Source organism: Oncorhynchus kisutch, unplaced genomic scaffold, assembly GCF_002021735.2.
Source record: "Oncorhynchus kisutch isolate 150728-3 unplaced genomic scaffold, Okis_V2 Okis01b-Okis20b_hom, whole genome shotgun sequence".
In the NCBI taxonomy this organism is placed as follows: domain Eukaryota; kingdom Metazoa; phylum Chordata; class Actinopteri; order Salmoniformes; family Salmonidae; genus Oncorhynchus; species Oncorhynchus kisutch.
Genome location: NW_022261978.1, coordinates 13,925,825 through 13,950,342, shown reverse-complemented (window position 1 = coordinate 13,950,342; position 24,518 = coordinate 13,925,825). Strand labels below are relative to the sequence as shown.

At 45.6% G+C, this 24,518-nt stretch overlaps 1 protein-coding gene and 1 pseudogene across 1 annotated transcript; one reads left to right on the top strand and one right to left on the bottom strand.

Annotated features, from left to right (window-relative positions):
- Window positions 1–4,701: 4,701 nt before the first annotated feature.
- On the top strand, window positions 4,702–9,097 carry LOC116359003 (lipopolysaccharide-induced tumor necrosis factor-alpha factor homolog). Its single transcript, XM_031811601.1, has 5 exons — window positions 4,702–4,757; window positions 4,884–4,960; window positions 5,186–5,272; window positions 7,172–7,340; window positions 8,701–9,097. The coding sequence occupies exons 2-5, from the start codon at window positions 4,900–4,902 to the stop codon at window positions 8,876–8,878; spliced, it is 495 nt and encodes a 164-aa protein (XP_031667461.1). The 5' UTR covers window positions 4,702–4,757; window positions 4,884–4,899; the 3' UTR covers window positions 8,879–9,097.
- Window positions 9,098–20,800: 11,703 nt separating this feature from the next.
- The window catches only part of LOC116358872 (broad substrate specificity ATP-binding cassette transporter ABCG2-like), a 39,167-nt pseudogene continuing 35,449 nt past the window's right edge, over window positions 20,801–24,518 (bottom strand).

Sequence of the window (24,518 nt, the reverse complement as noted above, 5' to 3'; positions counted from 1 at the left end):
CAGGGTCTGTAGTTCCTCAGACCACTGTGATACAGCCTGGAATGGATCTAGGGTCTGTAGTGACTCCTCTAGCACTGAGATGCAGTGCCTTAGACCGCTGTGATACAGCCTGGAATCGAACCAGGGTCTGTAGTTCCTCAGACCACTGTGATACAGCCTGGAATGGATCTAGGGTCTGTAGTGACTCCTCTAGCACTGAGATGCAGTGCCTTAGACCGCTGTGATACAGCCTGGAATCGAACCAGGGTCTGTAGTTCCTCAGATCGCTGCGCCACTCGGGAGCCCTTGAAGATCTTGATATTGAATATTGATATAAATAAATGAATTGTGACTATTGTATTGATTACACTAAAGTGGTTTGAAGCCCTAGTTTAAAGCATAAATGTTGAAATATCTATTCTGTTTTTTCAGAGTGGAGGAGTCATCATCATTGGAAAAACAGATGTCAAAAGCTTCCCGGACAGGAAAAGATGAGGATTCAATTTAATTTTAATTTCTCCCCATTATTTAATACTGACACATTCTGGCATCAAATAGTCTACAACCGTTAACTGATACTGTGTTCAAAATGGATGTATTGTTGTCTGACTAGAACCCCGATCTGGCGGGACTCTGAGCGGAACTCTCTCTCTCTCTCCTTTCTCGTCGTTTCAGATATTTGGTTTTGGACAGATTTACTTCCGGATTCCCAATCAAGGACTCGCCAGACTATTTCATCGGTGTGTCCTCGTGGGGGCAGCGATGGGAAATACGTCAACGGACTCTCACAACAGTTTCTGCATAGGAGATTGTGCTGAGATTATACAATTCAATTGCCTGATGATATGAAATAATGCACAATGTGTCTGTTTTGATGATACTTCTAACGGTGTCTTTTAGACAGAAAATATCTGATTTGAAAAGATCTGTGATTGGTCGAAATACTAATTAGTGGAAAACATATGAGAAATTGGACTGCCTGTGTAAAAATTTAAAATAAAATACAAATTATATATTTTTTTATTCACCTAACAATGTAAGTCAGTTAAGAACAAATTCTTATTTACAATGAAGGCCTACTCCAGCCAAACCCGGACGACGCTGGGCCGTAATGTGATACAGCCTGGATACATCCAGCATCCAGCTCAGAGTTACATCCAGTTCAGAGTTACATCCAGTTCAGAGTTACATCCAGTTCAGAGTTACATCCAGCTCAGAGTTACATCCAGCATCCAGCTCAGAGTTACATCCAGCATCCAGCTCAGAGTTACATCCAGCATCCAGTTCAGAGTTACATCCAGCATCCAGCTCAGAGTTACATCCAGCATCCAGTTCAGAGTTACATCCAGTTCAGAGTTACATCCAGTTCAGAGTTACATCCAGCATCCAGTTCAGAGTTACATCCAGCTCAGAGTTACATCCAGCATCCAGCTCAGAGTTACATCCAGCATCCAGCTCAGAGTTACATCCAGCATCCAGTTCAGAGTTACATCCAGTTCAGAGTTACATCCAGTTCAGAGTTACATCCAGTTCAGAGTTACATCCAGCATCCAGTTCAGAGTTACATCCAGCTCAGAGTTACATCCAGCATCCAGCTCAGAGTTACATCCAGCTCAGAGTTACATCCAGCATCCAGTTCAGAGTTACATCCAGCTCAGAGTTACATCCAGCATCCAGCTCAGAGTTACATCCAGCTCAGAGTTACATCCAGCTCAGAGTTACATCCAGCATCCAGCTCAGAGTTACATCCAGCTCAGAGTTACATCCAGCATCCAGCTCAGAGTTACATCCAGCATCCAGCTCAGAGTTACATCCAGCATCCAGCTCAGAGTTACATCCAGCTCAGAGTTACATCCAGCATCCAGTTCAGAGTTACATCCAGTTCAGAGTTACATCCAGCATCCAGTTCAGAGTTACATCCAGCTCAGAGTTACATCCAGTTCAGAGTTACATCCAGCATCCAGTTCAGAGTTACATCCAGTTCAGAGTTACATCCAGCATCCAGTTCAGAGTTACATCCAGCATCCAGCTCAGAGTTACATCCAGCTCAGAGTTACATCCAGCTCAGAGTTACATCCAGCATCCAGCTCAGAGTTACATCCAGTTCAGAGTTACATCCAGTTCAGAGTTACATCAAGCATCCAGTTCAGAGTTACATCCAGTTCAGAGTTACATCCAGCTCAGAGTTACATCCAGCTCAGAGTTACATCCAGCATCCAGCTCAGAGTTACATCCAGCATCCAGCTCAGAGTTACATCCAGCTCAGAGTTACATCCAGCATCCAGCTCAGAGTTACATCCAGCATCCAGCTCAGAGTTACATCCAGCTCAGAGTTACATCCAGCTCAGAGTTACATCCAGCATCCAGCTCAGAGTTACATCCAGCATCCAGCTCAGAGTTACATCCAGCATCCAGCTCAGAGTTACATCCAGCATCCAGCTCAGAGTTACATCCAGCTCAGAGTTACATCCAGCTCAGAGTTAAATCCAGCTCAGAGTTACATCCATCTCAGAGTTACATCCAGCATCCAGCTCAGAGTTACATCCAGCATCCAGCTCAGAGTTACATCCAGCATCCAGCTCAGAGTTACATCCAGCATCCATCTCAGAGTTTCATCCAGCTCAGAGTTACATCGGGCATCCAGCTCAGAGTTACATCCAGCTCAGAGTTACATCCAGCTCAGAGTTACATCCAGCTCAGAGTTACATCCAGCTCAGAGTTACATCCAGCATCCAGCTCAGAGTTACATCCAGCTCAGAGTTACATCCAGCATCCAGCTCAGAGTTACATCCAGCATCCAGCTCAGAGTTACATCCAGCATCCAGCTCAGAGTTACATCCAGCATCCAGCTCAGAGTTACATCCAGCTCAGAGTTACATCCAGCATCCAGTTCAGAGTTACATCCAGTTCAGAGTTACATCCAGCATCCAGTTCAGAGTTACATCCAGCTCAGAGTACATCCAGTTCAGAGTTACATCCAGCATCCAGTTCAGAGTTACATCCAGTTCAGAGTTACATCCAGCATCCAGTTCAGAGTTACATCCAGCATCCAGCTCAGAGTTACATCCAGCTCAGAGTTACATCCAGCTCAGAGTTACATCCAGCATCCAGCTCAGAGTTACATCCAGTTCAGAGTTACATCCAGTTCAGAGTTACATCCAGCATCCAGTTCAGAGTTACATCCAGTTCAGAGTTACATCCAGCTCAGAGTTACATCCAGCTCAGAGTTACATCCAGCATCCAGCTCAGAGTTACATCCAGCATCCAGCTCAGAGTTACATCCAGCTCAGAGTTACATCCAGCATCCAGCTCAGAGTTACATCCAGCATCCAGCTCAGAGTTACATCCAGCTCAGAGTTACATCCAGCTCAGAGTTACATCCAGCATCCAGCTCAGAGTTACATCCAGCATCCAGCTCAGAGTTACATCCAGCATCCAGCTCAGAGTTACATCCAGCATCCAGCTCAGAGTTACATCCAGCTCAGAGTTACATCCAGCTCAGAGTTAAATCCAGCTCAGAGTTACATCCATCTCAGAGTTACATCCAGCATCCAGCTCAGAGTTACATCCAGCATCCAGCTCAGAGTTACATCCAGCATCCAGCTCAGAGTTACATCCAGCATCCAGCTCAGAGTTACATCCAGCTCAGAGTTACATCCAGCTCAGAGTTACATCCAGCATCCAGCTCAGAGTTACATCCAGCATCCAGCTCAGAGTTACATCCAGCTCAGAGTTACATCCAGCTCAGAGTTACATCCAGCATCCAGCTCAGAGTTACATCCAGCATCCAGCTCAGAGTTACATCCAGCATCCAGCTCAGAGTTACATCCAGCATCCAGCTCAGAGTTACATCCAGCTCAGAGTTACATCCAGCTCAGAGTTACATCCAATCCAGCTCAGAGTTACATCCAGCATCCAGCTCAGAGTTACATCCAGCATCCAGCTCAGAGTTACATCCAGCATCCAGCTCAGAGTTACATCCAGCATCCAGCTCAGAGTTACATCCAGCTCAGAGTTACATCCAGCATCCAGCTCAGAGTTACATCCAGCATCCAGCTCAGAGTTACATCCAGCATCCAGCTCAGAGTTACATCCAGCATCCAGCTCAGAGTTACATCCTGTGTACAAACGTCACAGAGGTCTTATATACATTCAGTGATACAGGTAGTGATAGGGCCCAGAGTCGTTCCTGGTCAGACAAAAAAGTACATCTCTACCAGTTTCTCTACCAAGAAATAATGGAACAGTATCCATTCTCATCCTGTGTCACCCCTGATATATGCATTGAGGCATAAGAATATTGGCTCGGTGTGGTCCTGGGTCAAAGTTAGCTACAAGAGAAGAGACAGGAAGAGCTGGTCCTGGAACAGTGTTTTGGGGCTGAAGCCCCCTCAGCTAGAAGAGAAGAGACAGGAAGAGCTGGTCCTGGAACAGTGCTTTGGGGCTGAAGCCCCCTCAGCGAGAAGAGAAGAGGCAGGAAGAGCTGGTCCTGGAACAGTGCTTTGGGGCTGAAGCCCCCTCAGCGAGAAGAGAAGAGGCAGGAAGAGCTGGTCCTGGAACAGTGCTTTGGGGCTGAAGCCCTTCGCTGGAAGTTTCTCTCAAACAGAATAAAACTGATCTTAGATCAGTAATACTTCACCCTACTCAAACCTGCTCCTGTGGGAGTGGCCAGATCCACCTGAAACACACCTGTCTGTCAGCTGATGCAGTTGATGAGGTGACTGACCAATGAGGTGACAGGAGAGCCAATCAACACCTTGACACGCTCTCTCAACAAGGTTTGAGACAGATATTTGACCACTGTCTCTGGGTCAGATAATTGACAATCATGACCATTGACTTATTTTCTGGAGGAAAAGGCCTTGTCAATTATTGTGATCATTTTGTGGTTTCTCTCTCCTCAGCTGTTCAGCAGAGGCAATGGAGACATCATTGAAGTCAGAGGAACCATGTCCTAACCCTCCTCCCTACTTCCTACCAGGTATGAATCTACACCCTACTTCCTAGGTTTCAGTCCAGGGTAAAGGAGATGACATGAGGATCTCTCTCTCTCACTCTCTTCTCTCTCTCTTGTTGTTTCAGTCCAGGGTAGAGGAGATGACATGAGCATCTCTCTCTCTCTCTCTCTCTCTCTCTCTCGTTGTTTCAGTCCAGGGTAAAGGAGATGACATGAGGATCTTTTTCTCTCTCTCTCTCGTTGTTTCAGTCCAGGGTGAAGGAGATGACACGAGCATATCTCCCTTCACTCCTCCTCCACCTGGTGCTATGTGCTTCATCAACCAGACCGCCACTGGTGAGTACACACACACAGCCTTCAGACTGTAGTATAATGATGGACACACAAACACAGCCTTCAGACTGTAGTATAATGATGGACACACACACAGCCTTCAGACTGTAGTATAATGATGGACACACACACAGCCTTCAGACTGTAGTATAATGATGGACACACACACAGCCTTCAGACTGTAGTATAATGATGGACACACACACAGCCTTCAGACTGTAGTATAATGATGGACACACACACAGCCTTCAGACTGTAGTATAATGATGGACACACACACAGCCTTCAGACTGTAGTATAATGATGGACACACACACAGCCTTCAGACTGTAGTATAATGATGGACACACACAGCCTTCAGACTGTAGTATAATGATGGACACACAGCCTTCAGACTGTAGTATAATGATGGACACACAAACACAGCCTTCAGACTGTAGTATAATGATGGACACACAAACACAGCCTTCAGACTGTAGTATAATGATGGACACACAGCCTTCAGACTGTAGTATAATGATGGACACACAGCCTTCAGACTGTAGTATAATGATGGACACACAGCCTTCAGACTGTAGTATAATGATGGACACACAAACACAGCCTTCAGACTGTAGTATAATGATGGACACACACACACACAGCCTTCAGACTGTAGTATAATGATGGACACACAGCCTTCAGACTGTAGTATAATGATGGACACACAGCCTTCAGACTGTAGTATAATGATGGACACACAGCCTTCAGACTGTAGTATAATGATGGACACACAGCCTTCAGACTGTAGTATAATGATGGACACACACACACACAGCCTTCAGACTGTAGTATAATGATGGACACACACACACACAGCCTTCAGACTGTAGTATAATGATGGACACACACACACACAGCCTTCAGACTGTAGTATAATGATGGACACACACACACACACACAGCCTTCAGACTGTAGTATAATGATGGACACACACACACACACACAGCCTTCAGACTGTAGTATAATGATGGACACACACACACACAGCCTTCAGACTGTAGTATAATGATGGACACACACACAGCCTTCAGACTGTAGTATAATGATGGACACACACACAGCCTTCAGACTGTAGTATAATGATGGACACACACACAGCCTTCAGACTGTAGTATAATGATGGACACACAGCCTTCAGACTGTAGTATAATGATGGACACACACACACACAGCCTTCAGACTGTTGTATAATGATGGACACACACACACACAGCCTTCAGACTGTAGTATAATGATGGACACACACACACACAGCCTTCAGACTGTAGTATAATGATGGACACACACACAGCCTTCAGACTGTAGTATAATGATGGACACACACACACAGCCTTCAGACTGTAGTATAATGATGGACACACACACACACAGCCTTCAGACTGTAGTATAATGATGGACACACACACACAGCCTTCAGACTGTAGTATAATGATGGACACACACACAGCCTTCAGACTGTAGTATAATGATGGACACACAGCCTTGGATCTAACCCCCTCGTTCTCTCAGGTGGTGCTAGCCCCCCAGGCAGAGGCTTGGATCTAACCCCTTATCTAACCCCCTCGGTCAGTCAGGTGGTGCTAGCCCCCCCCCCAGGCAGAGGCTTGGATCTAACCCCTTATCTAACCCCCTCATTCTCTCAGGAGGTGCTAGCCCCCCCCCCCAGAGAGAGGCTTGGATCTAACCCCTTATCTAACCCCCTCGTTCTCTCAGGAGGTGCTAGCCCCCCCCCCCCAGAGAGAGGCTTGGATCTAACCCCTTATCTAACCCCTCGTTCTCTCAGGTGGTGCCAGACCCCCCCCCCCCCCCCAGACAGAGGCTTGGACCTAACCCCTTATCTAACTCCCTCGTTCTCTCAGGTGGTGCCAGCCCCCCCAGGCAGAGGTTTGTCCAGCACTATGAGACAGAGCTGGGTGATTCTCCTGGTCTCATCAGATGTCCTTCCTGTCAGAACCAGGTGATGAGTGATGTCACTCACCACGCTGGAACCTTCTCCTGGACCATGTGTCTGGTGTTCATCCTCTGTGGGTGAGGAGACACACTCACTCCATCTCAGTTACACACTCACTCCATCTCAGTTACACACACTCACTCCATCTCAGTTACACACACTCACTCCATCTCAGTTACACACACACACTCCATCTCAGTTACACACACACACTCCATCTCAGTTACACACACACACTCCATCTCAGTTACACACACACACTCCATCTCAGTTACACACACACACTCCATCTCAGTTACACACACACACTCCATCTCAGTTACACACACACACTCCATCTCTGTTACACACACACTCCATCTCTGTTACACACACTCCATCTGGAACCTTCTCCTGGACCATGTGTCTGGTGTTCATCCTCTGTGGGTGAGGAGACACACTCACTCCATCTCAGTTACACACACACTCCATCTCAGTTACACACACACTCCATCTCAGTTACACACACACTCCGTCTCTGTTACACACACACACTCCGTCTCAGTTACACACACACACTCCGTCTCAGTTACACACACACACTCCGTCTCAGTTACACACACACACTCCGTCTCAGTTACACACACACACTCCGTCTCAGCTCCACACACACACTCCGTCTCAGCTCCACACACACACTCCGTCTCAGCTCCACAAACACACTCCGTCTCAGCTCCACACACACACTCCGTCTCAGTTACACACACACACTCCGTCTCAGCTCCACACACACACTCCGTCTCAGCTCCACACACACACTCCGTCTCAGTTACACACACACACACTCCGTCTCAGTTACACACACACACACTCCGTCTCAGTTACACACACACACTCCGTCTCAGTTACACACACACACTCCGTCTCAGCTCCACCCACACACTCCGTCTCAGCTCCACCCACACACTCCGTCTCAGCTCCACCCACACACTCCGTCTCAGCTCCACCCCCACACTCCGTCTCAGCTCCACCCCCACCCTCCGTCTCAGCTCCACCCTCACCCTCCGTCTCAGCTCCACCCCCACCCTCCGTCTCAGCTCCACCCCCACCCTCCGTCTCAGCTCCACCCCCACCCTCCGTCTCAGCTCCACACACACACTCCGTCTCAGCTCCACACACACACTCCGTCTCAGCTCCACACACACACTCCGTCTCAGCTCCACACACACACTCCGTCTCAGCTCCACACACACACTCCGTCTCAGCTCCACACACACACTCCGTCTCAGCTCCACACACACACTCCGTCTCAGCTCCACACACACTCCGTCTCAGCTCCACACACACACTCCGTCTCAGCTCCACCCCCACCCTCCGTCTCAGCTCCACCCCCTCCGTCTCAGCTCCACCCCCCCCAGCAGTAGCAGGTATACTGACTGTACTCTCCTGTCCCTCTAGGTTGTTGCTGGGATGCTGTCTGATCCCGTTTGTCTTCAGGAGTTTCAAGGATGCCTATCACACCTGCCCTCGCTGTGGCATGGTCCTTCACATCCACAGGAAGAGTTGTTGCCCCATGACCTCTGACTCCTCCTCCCTGACCCCCCGCCTAGGGTCAGGGCACCCCGGTCACGCCTGATATGGAGGGGTGTGTTTGTGTGTGTGTCATGTGTGCATCCCAAACGGAACCCTACTCCCTATACAGTGCACAACTTTCCACTAGGCCCCATAGGAGTAGGACCATAGGTCCTGGCTCTCACTAAATGTAGTGCACTATATAGGGGAGACTGTAGCACGTCTGACACAGAGCTTAGTGCACTATATAGGGGAGACTGTAGCAGGGCTTAGGACACTATATAGGGGAGACTAGCAGGGCTTAGTGCACTATATAGGGGAGACTATAGCAGGGCTTAGTGCACTATATAGGGGAGACTGTAGCAGGGCTTAGTGCACTATATAGGGGAGACTGTAACAGGGCTTAGTGCACTATATAGGGGAGACTGTAACAGGGCTTAGTACACTATATAGGGGAGACTGTAGCAGGGCTTAGTGCACTATATAGGGGAGACTAGCAGGGCTTAGTGCACTATATAGGGGAGACTGTAGCAGGGATTAGTACACTATATAGGGGAGACTGTAGCAGGGCTTAGTGCACTATATAGGGGAGACTGTAGCACGTCTGACACAGGGCTTAGTGCACTATATAGGGGAGACTGTAGCAGGGCTTAATGCACTATATAGGGGAGACTGTAGCAGGGCTTAGTGCACTATATAGGGGAGACTAGCACGTCTGACACAGGGTTTAGTACACTATGTAGGGCAGACTGTAACAGGGCTTATTGCACTATATAGGGGAGACTAGCACGTCTGACACAGGGCTTATTGCACTATATAGGGGAGACTAGCACGTCTGACACAGGGTTTAGTGCACTATATAGGGGAGACTGTAGCAGGGCTTAGAGCACTATATAGGGGAGACTGTAGCAGGGCTTAGAGCACTATATAGGGGAGACTGTAGCAGGGCTTAGTGCACTATATAGGGGAGACTGTAGCATGTCTGACACAGGGCTTAGTGCACTATATAGGGGAGACTGTAGCAGGGCTTAGTGCACTATATAGGGGAGACTGTAGTAGGGCTTAGTGAACTATATAGGGGAGACTGTAGTAGGGCTTAGTGCCCTATATAGGGGAGACTGTGGCAGGGCTTAGTGCCCTATATAGGGGAGACTGTAGCATGTCTGACTCAGGGCTTAGTGCACTATATAGGGGAGACTGTAGCAGGGCTTAGTGCACTATATAGGGGAGACTGTAGCAGGGCTTAGTGCACTATATAGGGGAGACTGTAGAAGGGCTTAGTACACTATATAGGGGAGACTAGCAGGGATTAGTGTACTATATAGGGGAGACTAGCACGTCTGACACAGGGCTTAGTGCACTATATAGGGGAGACTGTAGCAGGGCTTAGTACACTATATAGGGGAGACTGTAACAGGGCTTAGTGCACTATATAGGGGAGACTGTAGCAGGGCTTAGTGCACTATATAGGGGAGACTGTAGCAGGGCTTAGTGCACTATATAGGGGAGACTGTAGCAGGGCTTAGTACACTATATAGGGGAGACTGTAGCATATTTGACACAGAGCTTAGTACACTATATTGGGGAGACTGTAGCAGGGCTTAGTGCATTATATAGGGGAGACTAGCAGGGCTTAGTGCACTATATAGGGGAGACTAGCAGGGCTTAGTGCACTATATAGGGGAGACTGTGCCATGTTTGACACAGGGCTTAGTGCACTATATAGGGGAGACTGTAGCAGGGCTTAGTGCACTATATAGGGGAGACTGTAGCACGTCTGACACAGGGCTTAGTGCACTATATAAGGTAGACTAGCCGGGCTTAGTGCACTATATAGGGGAGACTGTAGCAGGGATTAGTGTACTATATTTTGGAGGCTGTAGCAGGGCTTAGTGCACTATAGGGGAGACTAGCAGGGATTAGTGTACTATATAGGGGAGACTAGCAGGGCTTGGTGCACTATATAGGGGAGACTAGCAGGGCTTGGTGCACTATATAGGTGAGACTGTAGCAGGGATTAGTGCACTATATAGGGGAGACTGTAGCAGGGCTTAGTGCACTATATAGGGGAGACTGTAGCAGGGCTTAGTGCACTATATAGGGGAGATAGTAGCAGGGCATAGTGCACTATATAGGGGAGACTGTAACAGGGCTTAGTGCACTATATAGGGGAGACTGTAACAGGGCTTAGTGCACTATATAGGGGAGACTGTAGCAGGGCTTAGTGCACTATATAGGGGAGAGTAGCAGGGCTTAGTGCACTATATAGGGGAGACTGTACCATGTTTGACACAGGGCTTAGTGCACTATATAGGGGAGACTGTAACAGGGCTTAGTGCACTATATAGGGGAGACTGTAGCAGGGCTTAGTGCACTATATAGGGGAGACTGTAGCAGGGCTTAGTGCACTATATAGGGGAGACTGTAGCATGTTTGGCACAGTGCTTAGGGCACTATATAGGGGAGACTGTAGCAGGGCTTAGTGCACTATATAGGGGAGACTGTACCATGTTTGGCACAGGGCTTAGTGCACTATATAGGGGAGACTGTAACAGGGCTTAGTGCACTATATAGGGGAGACTGTAACAGGGCTTAGTGCACTATATAGGGGAGACTGTAACAGGACTTAGTGCACTATATAGGGGAGACTGTAGCAGGGCTTAGTGCACTATATAGGGGAGACTGTAGCAGGGCTTAGTGCACTATATAGGGGAGACTGTACCATGTTTGACACAGGGCTTAGTGCACTATATAGGGGAGACTGTAGCAGGGCTTAGTGCACTATATAGTGGAGACTGTAGCAGGGCTTAGTGCACTATATAGGGGAGACTGTAGCAGGGCTTAGTGCACTATATAGGGGAGACTGTTGCAGGTCTTAGTGCACTATATAGGGGAGACTGTAGCAGGGCTTAGTGCACTATATAGGGGAGACTGTAGCAGGGCTTAGTGCACTATATAGGGGAGACTGTAGCAGGGCTTAGTGCACTATATAGGGGAGACTGTAGCAGGGCTTAGTGCTCTATATAGGGGAGACTGTAACAGGGCTTAATGCACTATATAGGGGAGACTGTAGCACGTCTGAAACAGGGCTTAGTGCACTATATAAGGTAGACTGTAACAGGGCTTAGTGCACTATATAGGGGAGACTGTAGCAGGGCTTAGTGCACTATATAGGGGAGACTGTAGCAGGGCTTAGTGCACTATATAGGGGAGACTGGCAGGGCTTAGTGCACTATATATGGGAGACTGTAGCAGGGCTTAGTGCACTATATAGGGGAGACTGTAGCAGGGCTTAGTGCACTACATAGGGGACACTGTAGCATGTCTGACACAGGGCTTCGTGCACTATATAGGGGAGACTGTAGCAGGGATTAGTGCACTATATAGGGGAGACTGTAACAGGGCTTAGTGCACTATATAGGGGAGACTGTAGCAGGGCTTAGTACACTATATAGGGGAGACTGTAGCAGGGCTTAGTGCACTATATAGGGGAGACTGTAGCAGGGCTTAGTCCACTATATAGGGGAGACTGTAACAGGGCTTAGTGCACTATATAGGGGAGACTGTAGCAGGGCTTAGTGCACTATATAGGGGAGACTGTAGCACGGCTTAGTGCACTATATAGGGGAGACTGTAGCAGGGCTTAGTCCACTATATAGGGGAGACTAGCAGGGCTTAGTGCACTATATAGGGGAGACTGTACCATGTTTGACACAGGGCTTCGTGCACTATATAGGGGAGACTGTAACAGGGCTTAGTGCACTATATAGGGGAGACTGTAACAGGGCTTAGTGCACTATATAGGGGAGACTGTAACAGGGCTTAGTGCACTATATAGGGGAGACTGTAGCAGGGCTTAGTGCACTACATAGGGGAGACTGTAGCAGGGCTTAGTGCACTATATAGGGGAGACTGTAGCAGGGCTTAGTCCACTATATAGGGGAGACTGTAACAGGGCTTAGTGCACTATATAGGGGAGACTGTAACAGGGCTTAGTGCACTATATAGGGGAGACTAGCAGGGCTTAGTGCACTATATAGGGGAGACTGTAGCAGGGCTTAGTGCACTATATAGGGGAGACTGTAGCAGGGCTTAGTGCACTATATAGGGGAGACTGTAGTTCGTCTGACGCAGGGCTTATATCATCTAGTCTCTATAGCACCGCCTGTTGGTGTCTGACGCAATGCTTATTATCTGATCTCTATAGCACCACCTGCTGGTGTCTGACGCAGGTCTTATATGATCTACTCTCTACAGCACCGCCTGTTGGTGTCTGACGCAGGGCTTTTATGATCTAGTCTCAACAGTACCGCCTGTTGGTGTCTGACACAGGGCTTATATCGTCTGGTCTCTATAGCACCGCCTGCTGGTGTCTGACGCAGGGCTTATATCGTCTGGTCTCTATATCACTGCCTGTTGGTGTCTGACACAGGGCTTATATCGTCTGGTCTCTATAGCACCGCCTGCTGGTGTCTGACGCAGGGCTTATATCGTCTGGTCTCTATAGCACCGCTTGTGCCTAATCTGTGATGTTACCTTTTAAACAATGTCTTTCTTTTTCAACATGTTCTGTGAAGACTTAATAATAAATCAATAAATAAATGTTAATAATAAATCATGCTTTTTAACAGTTGATCTGTGTGTTATTTGGAAGAACTTTTCAAAATGATGAATTATATAGAGTACCAATGAAAAGTTTTGGAACACCTTCTCATTGAAGGATATTTCTTTATTTTTACTATTTTCTACATTGTAAAATACTAGTGAAGACATCACAACTATGAAATAACACATATGGAATCATGTAGTAACCAGAAAAGTGTTAAACAAATCTAAATATATTTTATATTTGAGATTCTTCAAAGTAGCCACCTCTTTGCCTTGATAACAGCATTGCACACTCTTGGCCTTCTCTCAACCAGCTTCATGAGGTAGTCACCTGGAATGAATTAAACAACAGATGATGACCTGGAGAGAGATACTCCACATGGATCCCCATTAGTTCCTGCCAAGGCAGCAGCTACTCTTCCTGGGGTTTATTATGGATCCCCATTAGTTCCTGCCAAGGCAGCAGCTACTCTTCCTGGGGTTTATTATGGATCCCCATTAGTTCCTGCCAAGGCAGCAGCTACTCTTCCTGGGGTTTATTATGGATCCCCATTAGTTCCTGCCAAGGCAAACAGCTACTCTTCCTGAGGTTTATTATGGATCCCCATTAGTTCCTGCCAAGGCAGCAGCTACTCTTCCTGGGGTTTATTATGGATCCCCATTAGTTCCTGCCAAGGCAGCAGCTACTCTTCCTGGGGTTTATTATGGATCCCCATTAGTTCCTGCCAAGGCAACAGCTACTCTTCCTGGGGTTTATTATGGATCCCCATTAGTTCCTGCCAAGGCAGCAGCTACTCTTCCTGGGGTTTATTATGGATCCCCATTAGTTCCTGCCAAGGCAGCAGCTACTCTTCCTGGGGTTTATTATGGATCCCCATTAGTTCCTGCCAAGGCAACAGCTACTCTTCCTGGGGTTTATTATGGATCCCCATTAGTTCCTGCCAAGGCAGCAGCTACTCTTCCTGGGGGTTTATTATGGATCCCCATTAGTCCCTGCCAAGGCAGCAGCTACTCTTCCTGGGGTTTATTATGGATCCCCATTAGTTCCTGTTGCCAAGGCAGCAGCTACTCTTCCTGGGGTTTATTATGGATCCCCATTAGTCCCTGCCAAGGCAGCAGCTACTCTTCCTGGGGTTTATTATGGATCCCCATTAGTTCCTGCCAAGGTAGCACCCCATCAAACAAACACAGACAATAATATTTCATCCCGCCAGGCGCGACACAAACTTCAGAAATAATGATACACTGGTTCCAACTCGCGCAACAAAATATCTAATAAGTTACCTGTAATCTTTGTCCAAACATTTCAAACAACTTTCCTAATGAAACTTTTGGTGTGTAACTTTTTTAACGTAAATAATTGATAAAATTTAAGACGGGATAAACTTGGTTCAGTAGTGGATAAAAACAAAGTGGAAGGGAGCTTTCAGGTCGCCCTAACCACAACAGTAGACTAGACTCAACCCTCGTTCTGAACAGCCCTACTTCTTCATTTCTCAAAGGAAAAACATCAACCAATTTCTAAAGACTTGACATCTAGTGGAAGCGATAGGAACTGCAAGCAAGTACCTTAGAAATCTAGATCCCCATAGAAAATCCATTGAAAAGAGAGTGACCACAATTTTTTTCCCTGGTTGGTTTGTCCTCTGGGTTTTTGCCTACCAAATAAGTTCTGATATACTCACAGACATCATTCAAACAGTTTTAGAAATGTCAGAGTGTTTTCTATCCAAATCTACTAATAATATGCATATCCTAGCTTCTGGGCCCGAGTAGCAGGCAGTTTACTTTGGGGACGCTTTTCATCCGGATGTGAAATAGAATAACACACAAATCCCTATGAGAATCTGTCAGTTTAAACTAGAGAAATCAGTTTTTTTTTTCTGCATTGGACGTGTCGCAATCCATCGCCTCTGACGATGTCACACTTCCTCATCTAAAGGTGAAAGGTTAACAGATCTAGAATTGTGAATGGTACAGCCCATCTGTCCGTCTGGTTTGGGACTCGTCTGTGGTTGTCGGTACAGCCCATCTGTCCGTCTGGTTTGGGACTCGTCTGTGGTCGTCGGTACAGCCCATCTGTCCGTCTGAACAGTTTGGGACTCGTCTGTGGTCGTCGGTACAGCCCATCTGTCCGTCTGGATTGGGACTCGTCTGTGGTCGTCGGTACAGCCCATCTGTCCGTCTGAACAGTTTGGGACTTGTCTGTGGTCGTCGGTACAGCCGAACTGTCCGTATGAACAGTTTGGGACTCGTCTGTGGTCGTCGGTACAGCCCATCTGTCCGTCTGAACAGTTTGGGACTCGTCTGTGGTTGTCAGTACAGCCCATCTGTCCGTATGAACAGTTTGGGACTCGTCTGTGGTCGTCGGTACAGCCCATCTGTCCCTCTGAACAGTTTGGTGCTCGTCTGTGGTCGTCGGTACAGCCCATCTGTCCGTATGAACAGTTTGGGACTCGTCTGTGGTCATCGGTACAGCCCATCTGTCCGTCTGAACAGTTTGGGACTAGTCTGTGGTCGTCGGTACAGCCCATCTGTCCGTATGAACAGTTTGGGACTCGTCTGTGGTCGTCGGTACAGCCCATCTGTCCGTATGAACAGTTTGGGACTCGTCTGTGGTCGTTGGTACAGCCCATCTGTCCGTCTGGTTTGGGACTCGTCTGTGGTCGTCGGTACAGCCCATCTGTCCGTATGAACAGTTTGGGACTCGTCTGTGGTCGTCGGTACAGCCCATCTGTCTGTCTGAACAGTTTGGGACTCGTCTGTGGTCGTCAGTACAGCCGAACTGTCCGTATGAACAGTTTGGGACTCGTCTGTGGTCGTCGGTACAGCCCATCTGTCCGTATGAACAGTTTGGGACTCGTCTGTGGTCGTCGGTACAGCCCATCTGTCCGTATGAACAGTTTGGGACTCGTCTGTGGTCGTCGGTACAGCCCATCTGTCCGTATGAACAGTTTGGGACTCGTCTGTGGTCGTCGGTACAGCCCATCTGTCCATCTGAACAGTTTGGGGCTCGTCTGTGGTCGTCGGTACAGCCCATCTGTCCGTCTGGTTTGGGACTCGTCTGTGGTCGTCGGTACAGCCCATCTGTCCGTATGAACAGTTTGGGACTCGTCTGTGGTCGTCGGTACAGCCCATCTGTCCGTATGAACAGTTTGGGACTCGTCTGTGGTCGTCGGTACAGCCCATCTGTCCGTATGAACAGTTTGGGACTCGTCTGTGGTCGTCGGTACAGCCCATCTGTCCGTATGAACAGTTTGGGACTCGTCTGTGGTCGTCAGTACAGCCCATCTGTCCTTATGAACAGTTTGGGACTCGTCTGTGGTCGTCGGTACAGCCCATCTGTCCGTATGAACAGTTTGGGACTCGTCTGTGGTCGTTGGTACAGCCCATCTGTCCGTATGAACAGTTTGGGACTCGTCTGTGGTCGTCGGTACAGCCCATCTGTCCGTCTGAACAGTTTGGGGCTCGTCTGTGGTCGTCGGTACAGCCCATCTTTCCGTATGAACAGTTTGGGACTCATCTGTGGTCGTCGGTACAGCCCCTCTGTCCGTATGAACAGTTTGGGACTCGTCTGTGGTCGTCGGTACAGCCGAACTGTCCGTATGAACAGTCTGGGACTCGTCTGTGGTCGTCGGTACAGCCCATCTGTCCGTATGAACAGTTTGGAACTCGTCTGTGGTCGTCGGTACAGCCCATCTGTCCGTCTGGTTTGGGACTCATCTGTGGTCGTCGGTACAGCCCATCTGTCCATATGAACAGTTTGGGACTCGTCTGTGGTCGTCGGTACAGCCCATCTGTCCGTATGAACAGTTTGGGACTCGTCTGTGGTCGTCGGTACAGTCCGGACTATCTGTTATTCAATGTGTTTCTATGGGCTAATAGCAGTAAGGACTATCTGTTATTCAATGTGTTTCTATGGGCTAATAGCAGTAAGGACTGTTATTCAATGTGTTTCTATTGGCTAATAGCAGTAAGGACTATCTGTTATTCAATGTGTTTCTATTGGTTAACAGCAGTAAGGACTATCTGTTACTCAATGTGTTTCTATGGGCTAATAGCAGTAAGGACTGTTATTCAATGTGTTTCTATTGGCTAATAGCAGTAAGGACTGTTATTCAATGTGTTTCTATTGGCTAATAGCAGTAAGGACTATCTGTTATTCAATGTGTTTCTATGGGCTAATAGCAGTAAGGACTATCTGTTATTCAATGTGTTTCTATTGGTTAACAGCAGTAAGGACTATCTGTTATTCAATGTGCTAATAGCAGTAAGGACTATCTGTTATTCAATGTGTTTCTATTGGTTAACAGCAGTAAGGACTATCTGTTATTCAATGTGTTTCTATTGGTTAACAGCAGTAAGGACTATCTGTTATTCAATGTGTTTCTATTGGCTAATAGCAGTAAGGACTATCTGTTATTCAATGTGTTTCTATTGGTTAACAGCAGTAAGGACTATCTGTTATTCAATGTGTTTCTATTGGTTAACAGCAGTAAGGACTATCTGTTATTCAATGTGTTTCTATTGGCTAATAGCAGTAAGGACTATCTGTTATTCAATGTGTTTCTATTGGTTAACAGCAGTAAGGACTATCTGTTATTCAATGTGTTTCTATTGGTTAACAGCAGTAAGGACTATCTGTTATTCAATGTGTTTCTAATAGCAGTAAGGACTATCTGTTATTCAATGTGTTTCTATTGGTTAACAGCAGTAAGGACTCAATGTGTTTCTATTGGTTAACAGCAGTAAGGACTATCTGTTATTCAATGTGTTTCTAATAGCAGTAAGGACTATCTGTTATTCAATGTGTTTCTATTGGTTAACAGCAGTAAGGACTCAATGTGTTTCTATTGGTTAACAGCAGTAAGGACTCAATGTGTTTCTAATGGTTAACAGCAGTAAGGACTCAATGTGTTTCTATTGGTTAACAGCAGTAAGGACTCAATGTGTTTCTAATGGTTAACAGCAGTAAGGACTATCTGTTATTCAATGTGTTTCTATTGGTTAACAGCAGTAAGGACTGTTATTCAATGTGTTTCTATTGGTTAACAGCAGTAAGGACTGTTATTCAATGTGTTTCTATTGGTTAACAGCAGTAAGGACTGTTATTCAATGTGTTTCTATTGGTTAACAGCAGTAAGGACTATCTGTTATTCAATGTGTTTCTATTGGTTAACAGCAGTAAGGACTATCTGTTATTCAATGTGTTTCTATTGGTTAACAGCAGTAAGGACTATCTGTTATTCAATGTGTTTCTATTGGTTAACAGCAGTAAGGACTATCTGTTATTCAATGTGTTTCTATTGGTTAACAGCAGTAAGGACTATCTGTTATTCAATGTGTTTCTATTGGTTAACAGCAGTAAGGACTATCTGTTATTCAATGTGTTTCTATTGGTTAACAGCAGTAAGGACTATCTGTTATTCAATGTGTTTCTATTGGTTAACAGCAGTAAGGACTATCTGTTATTCAATGTGTTTCTATTGGTTAACAGCAGTAAGGACTATCTGTTATTCAATGTGTTTCTATTGGTTAACAGCAGTAAGGACTATCTGTTATTCAATGTGTTTCTATTGGTTAACAGCAGTAAGGACTATCTGTTATTCAATGTGTTTCTATTGGTTAACAGCAGTAAGGACTATCTGTTATTCAATGTGTTTCTATTGGTTAACAGCAGTAAGGACTCAATGTGTTTCTATTGGTTAACAGCAGTAAGGACTCAATGTGTTTCTATTGGTTAACAGCAGTAAGGACTCAATGTGTTTCTATTGGCTAATAGCAGTAAGGACTATCTGTTATTCAATGTGTTTCTATTGGTTAACAGCAGTAAGGACTGTTATTCAATGTGTTTCTATTGGTTAACAGCAGTAAGGACTGTTATTCAATGTGTTTCTATTGGTTAACAGCAGTAAGGACTATCTGTTATTCAATGTGTTTCTATTGGTTAACAGCAGTAAGGACTATCTGTTATTCAATGTGTTTCTATTGGTTAACAGCAGTAAGGACTGTTATTCAATGTGTTTCTATTGGTTAACAGCAGTAAGGACTCAATGTGTTTCTATTGGTTAACAGCAGTAAGGACTATCTGTTATTCAATGTGTTTCTATTGGTTAACAGCAGTAAGGACTATCTGTTATTCAATGTGTTTCTATTGGTTAACAGCAGTAAGGACTGTTATTCAATGTGTTTCTATTGGTTAACAGCAGTAAGGACTATCTGTTATTCAATGTGTTTCTATTGGTTAACAGCAGTAAGGACTATCTGTTATTCAATGTGTTTCTATTGGTTAACAGCAGTAAGGACTGTTATTCAATGTGTTTCTATTGGTTAACAGCAGTAAGGACTGTTATTCAATGTGTTTCTATTGGTTAACAGCAGTAAGGACTATCTGTTATTCAATGTGTTTCTATTGGTTAACAGCAGTAAGGACTGTTATTCAATGTGTTTCTATTGGTTAACAGCAGTAAGGACTGTTATTCAATGTGTTTCTATTGGTTAACAGCAGTAAGGACTGTTATTCAATGTGTTTCTATTGGTTAACAGCAGTAAGGACTATCTGTTATTCAATGTGTTTCTATTGGTTAACAGCAGTAAGGACTATCTGTTATTCAATGTGTTTCTATTGGTTAACAGCAGTAAGGACTCAATGTGTTTCTATTGGTTAACAGCAGTAAGGACTGTTATTCAATGTGTTTCTATTGGTTAACAGCAGTAAGGACTATCTGTTATTCAATGTGTTTCTATTGGTTAACAGCAGTAAGGACTATCTGTTATTCAATGTGTTTCTATTGGTTAACAGCAGTAAGGACTGTTATTCAATGTGTTTCTATTGGTTAACAGCAGTAAGGACTCAATGTGTTTCTATTGGTTAACAGCAGTAAGGACTATCTGTTATTCAATGTGTTTCTATTGGTTAACAGCAGTAAGGACTATCTGTTATTCAATGTGTTTCTATTGGTTAACAGCAGTAAGGACTGTTATTCAATGTGTTTCTATTGGTTAACAGCAGTAAGGACTATCTGTTATTCAATGTGTTTCTATTGGTTAACAGCAGTAAGGACTATCTGTTATTCAATGTGTTTCTATTGGTTAACAGCAGTAAGGACTGTTATTCAATGTGTTTCTATTGGTTAACAGCAGTAAGGACTGTTATTCAATGTGTTTCTATTGGTTAACAGCAGTAAGGACTATCTGTTATTCAATGTGTTTCTATTGGTTAACAGCAGTAAGGACTGTTATTCAATGTGTTTCTATTGGTTAACAGCAGTAAGGACTATCTGTTATTCAATGTGTTTCTATTGGTTAACAGCAGTAAGGACTGTTATTCAATGTGTTTCTATTGGTTAACAGCAGTAAGGACAAATAAAAATGTTAATCAAATATTTGTTTCATTTTAATTTTATTTTTTTGATACCTCGAGGAGTCTTAAAACTCTAAATCAAAAAACAAGAAGATCCTTGGTTTGACCTTCTGACCTTCTGACCTTAAACAATTCCACATCGTTCAGTAGAACCCCTCCCCCCGGCACAGACAGGACTTAGACTGCATTAAGGCACCAAATAACAACATCATAACATAACTACACCAGTACATTTCTACAACACAAAACGTACCATACAACCATACAACCATATTACAATGGACTGGAGTGGAGAGTGTGTGTGTGTCTCTTCACAGCCCCTGTTGTTCCAGAAGGTGTAGTTCAATCTGATTCTATTCTTGTGATGTGTGTCTCTTCACAGTCCCTGTTATTCCAGAAGGTGTAGTTCAATCTGATTCTATTCTTGTGATGTGTGTCTCCTCACAGCCCCTGTTGTTCCAGAAGGTGTAGTTCAATCTGATTCTATTCTTGCGATGTGTGTCTCTTCACAGTCCCTGTTATTCCAGAAGGTGTAGTTCAATCTGATTCTATTCTTGCGATGTGTGTCTCTTCACAGTCCCTGTTGTTCCAGAAGGTGTAGTTCAATCTGATTCTATTCTTGCGGCCTGTGTCACTTCCAGCGGTTGATTCGTCTGAGCTGTATGTAGGCCAAAACCATACACACCGTAATGATCCCAGCCAGAGCTACATGGTTCTGCCAGAAACCCCAGGTGCTGTAGTCTATTCCCTGGGTCTCCAGGTACACCTCCCCTGGAAGACTGGAGAGGGAGAGAGAGAGAGAGAGAGGGGTTAAAGGTCAGAAACCCCAGGTGCTGTAGTCTATTCCCTGGGTCTCCAGGTACACCTCCCCTGGAAGACAGAGAGAGAGGGGTTAAAGGTCAGAAACCCCAGGTGCTGTAGTCTATTCCCTGGGTCTCCAGGTACACCTCCCCTGGAAGACAGAGAGAGAGGGGTTAAAGGTCAGAAACCCCAGGTGCTGTAGTCTATACCCTGGGTCTACAGGTACACCTCCCCTGGAAGACTGAGAGAGAGGGGTTAAAGGTCAGAAACCCCAGGTGCTGTAGTCTATTCCCTGGGTCTCCAGGTGCATCTCACCTGGAAGACGAGAGGAGAGAGAGAGAGGAGGGGGGAGGGGGTTGAGTACATAGAGGGAGAGTAGAGAGATGTTGAATTATAGAGATCTGCCACATGGTGGCGGTGTCGGCATTTAGATGGATGGCTGAGGAGTATAAAAGGAGAGGATAGAGAGAATGAAAGGAGAGAACAGAGAGAATGAAAGGAGAGGATAGAGAGAATGAAAGGAGAGGACAGAGAGAATGAAAGGAGAGGACAGAGAGAATGAAAGGAGAGAACAGAGAGAATGAAAGGAGAGGACAGAGAGAATGAAAGGAGAGGACAGAGAGAATGAAAGGAGAGGACAGAGAGAATGAAAGGAGAGAATGAAGGGAGAGAACAGAGAGAATGAAGGGAGAGAACAGAGAGAATGAAGGGAGAGGACAGAGAGAATGAAGGGAGAGGACAGAGAGAATGAAAGGAGAGGACAGAGAGAATGAAAGGAGAGGACAGAGAGAATGAAAGGAGAGGACAGAGAGAATGAAAGGAGAGAACAGAGAGAATGAAAGGAGAGAACAGAGAGAATGAAGGGAGAGTGAGAGGTCAACTTACATGGTTGTGTTGCTGTAGAATATTTGTCCTTTAAACTCATTAATGGTCACCGCCTGATGGGGAGACAGAGGGAGAGAATAAAAACACTATTACTATCAGAATGTCCAACTCTCTAATAGGACGATCACTCTCTAATAGGACCATCAATCAGACTGTCCAACTCTCTAATAGGACGATCACTATCTAATAGGACCATCAATCAGCCTGTCCAAATCTCTAATAGGACCATCAATCAGACTGTCCAACTCTCTAATAGGACCATCAATCAGACTGTCCAACTCTCTAATAGGACCATCAATCAAACTGTCCAACTCTCTAATAGAACCATCAGACTGTCCAACTCTCTAATAGGACCATCAATCAGACTGTCCAACTCTCTAATAGGACCATCAATCAGACTGTCCAACTCTCTAATAGGACCATCAATCAGACTGTCCAACTCTCTAATAGGACCGTCAGACTGTCCAACTCTCTAATAGGACCATCAGACTGTCCAACTCTCTAATATGAGCATCAATCAGTCTGTCCAACTCTCTAATAGGACCATCAATCAGACTGTCCAACTCTCTAATAGGACCATCAATCAGACTGTCCAACTCTCTAATAGGACCATCAATCAGACTGTCTAACTCTCTAATAGGACCGTCAGACTGTCCAACTCTCTAATAGGACCATCAATCAGACTGTCCAACTCTCTAATAGGACCATCAATCAGACTGTCTAACTCTCTAATAGGACCATCAGACTGTCCAACTCTCTAATAGGACCATCAATCAGACTGCCCAACTCTCTAATAGGACCATCATTCAGACTGTCCAACTCTCTAATAGGACCATCAATCAGACTGTCCAACTCTCTAATAGGACCACAGACTGTCCAACTCTCTAATAGGAACATCAGACTGTCCAACTCTCTAATAGGACCACAGACTGTCCAACTCTCTAATAGGACCACAGACTGTCCAACTCTCTAATAGGTCCATCAATCAGACTGTCCAACTCTCTAATAGGACCATCAATCAGACTGTCAAACTCTCTAATAGGACCACAGACTGTCCAACTCTCTAATAGGAACATCAGACTGTCCAACTCTCTAATAGGACCATCAATCAGACTGTCCAACTCTCTAATAGGACCACAGACTGTCCAACTCTCTAATAGGAACATCAGACTGTCCAACTCTCTAATAGGACCATCAATCAGACTGTCCAACTCTCTAATAGGACCACAGACTGTCCAACTCTCTAATAGGAACATCAGACTGTCCAACTCTCTAATAGGACCATCAATCAGACTGTCCAACTCTCTAATAGGACCACAGACTGTCCAACTCTCTAATAGGAACATCAGACTGTCCAACTCTCTAATAGGAACATCAGACTGTCCAACTCTCTAATAGGACCATCAATCAGACTGTCCAACTCTCTAATAGGACCACAGACTGTCCAACTCTCTAATAGGAACATCAGACTGTCCAACTCTCTAATAGGACCATCAATCAGACTGTCCAACTCTCTAATAGGACCACAGACTGTCCAACTCTCTAATAGGAACATCAGACTGTCCAACTCTCTAATAGGACCATCAATCAGACTGTCCAACTCTCTAATAGGACCACAGACTGTCCAACTCTCTAATAGGAACATCAGACTGTCCAACTCTCTAATAGGAACATCAGACTGTCCAACTCTCTAATAGGACCATCAATCAGACTGTCCAACTCTCTAATAGGACCACAGACTGTCCAACTCTCTAATAGGAACATCAGACTGTCCAACTCTCTAATAGGACCATCAATCAGACTGTCCAACTCTCTAATAGGAACACAGACTGTCCAACTCTCTAATAGGAACATCAGACTGTCCAACTCTCTAATAGGACCATCAATCAGACTGTCCAACTCTCTAATAGGACCATCAATCAGACTGTCCAACTCTCTAATAGGACCATCAATCAGACTGCCCAACTCTCTAATAGGACCATCAATCAGACTGTCCAACTCTCTAATAGGACCATCAATCAGACTGTCCAACTCTCTAATAGGACCA

Bases quoted from the DNA above. Each gene is read 5' to 3' on its own strand.
- LOC116359003 (XM_031811601.1), top strand. From the start codon at position 4,900: ATGGAGACATCATTGAAGTCAGAGGAACCATGTCCTAACCCTCCTCCC. The intron at 5,273-7,171 runs GTGAGTACACAC...TCGTTCTCTCAG, and splicing joins CATCAACCAGACCGCCACTG to GTGGTGCCAGCCCCCCCAGG. The intron at 7,341-8,700 runs GTGAGGAGACAC...CTGTCCCTCTAG, and splicing joins CTGGTGTTCATCCTCTGTGG to GTTGTTGCTGGGATGCTGTC.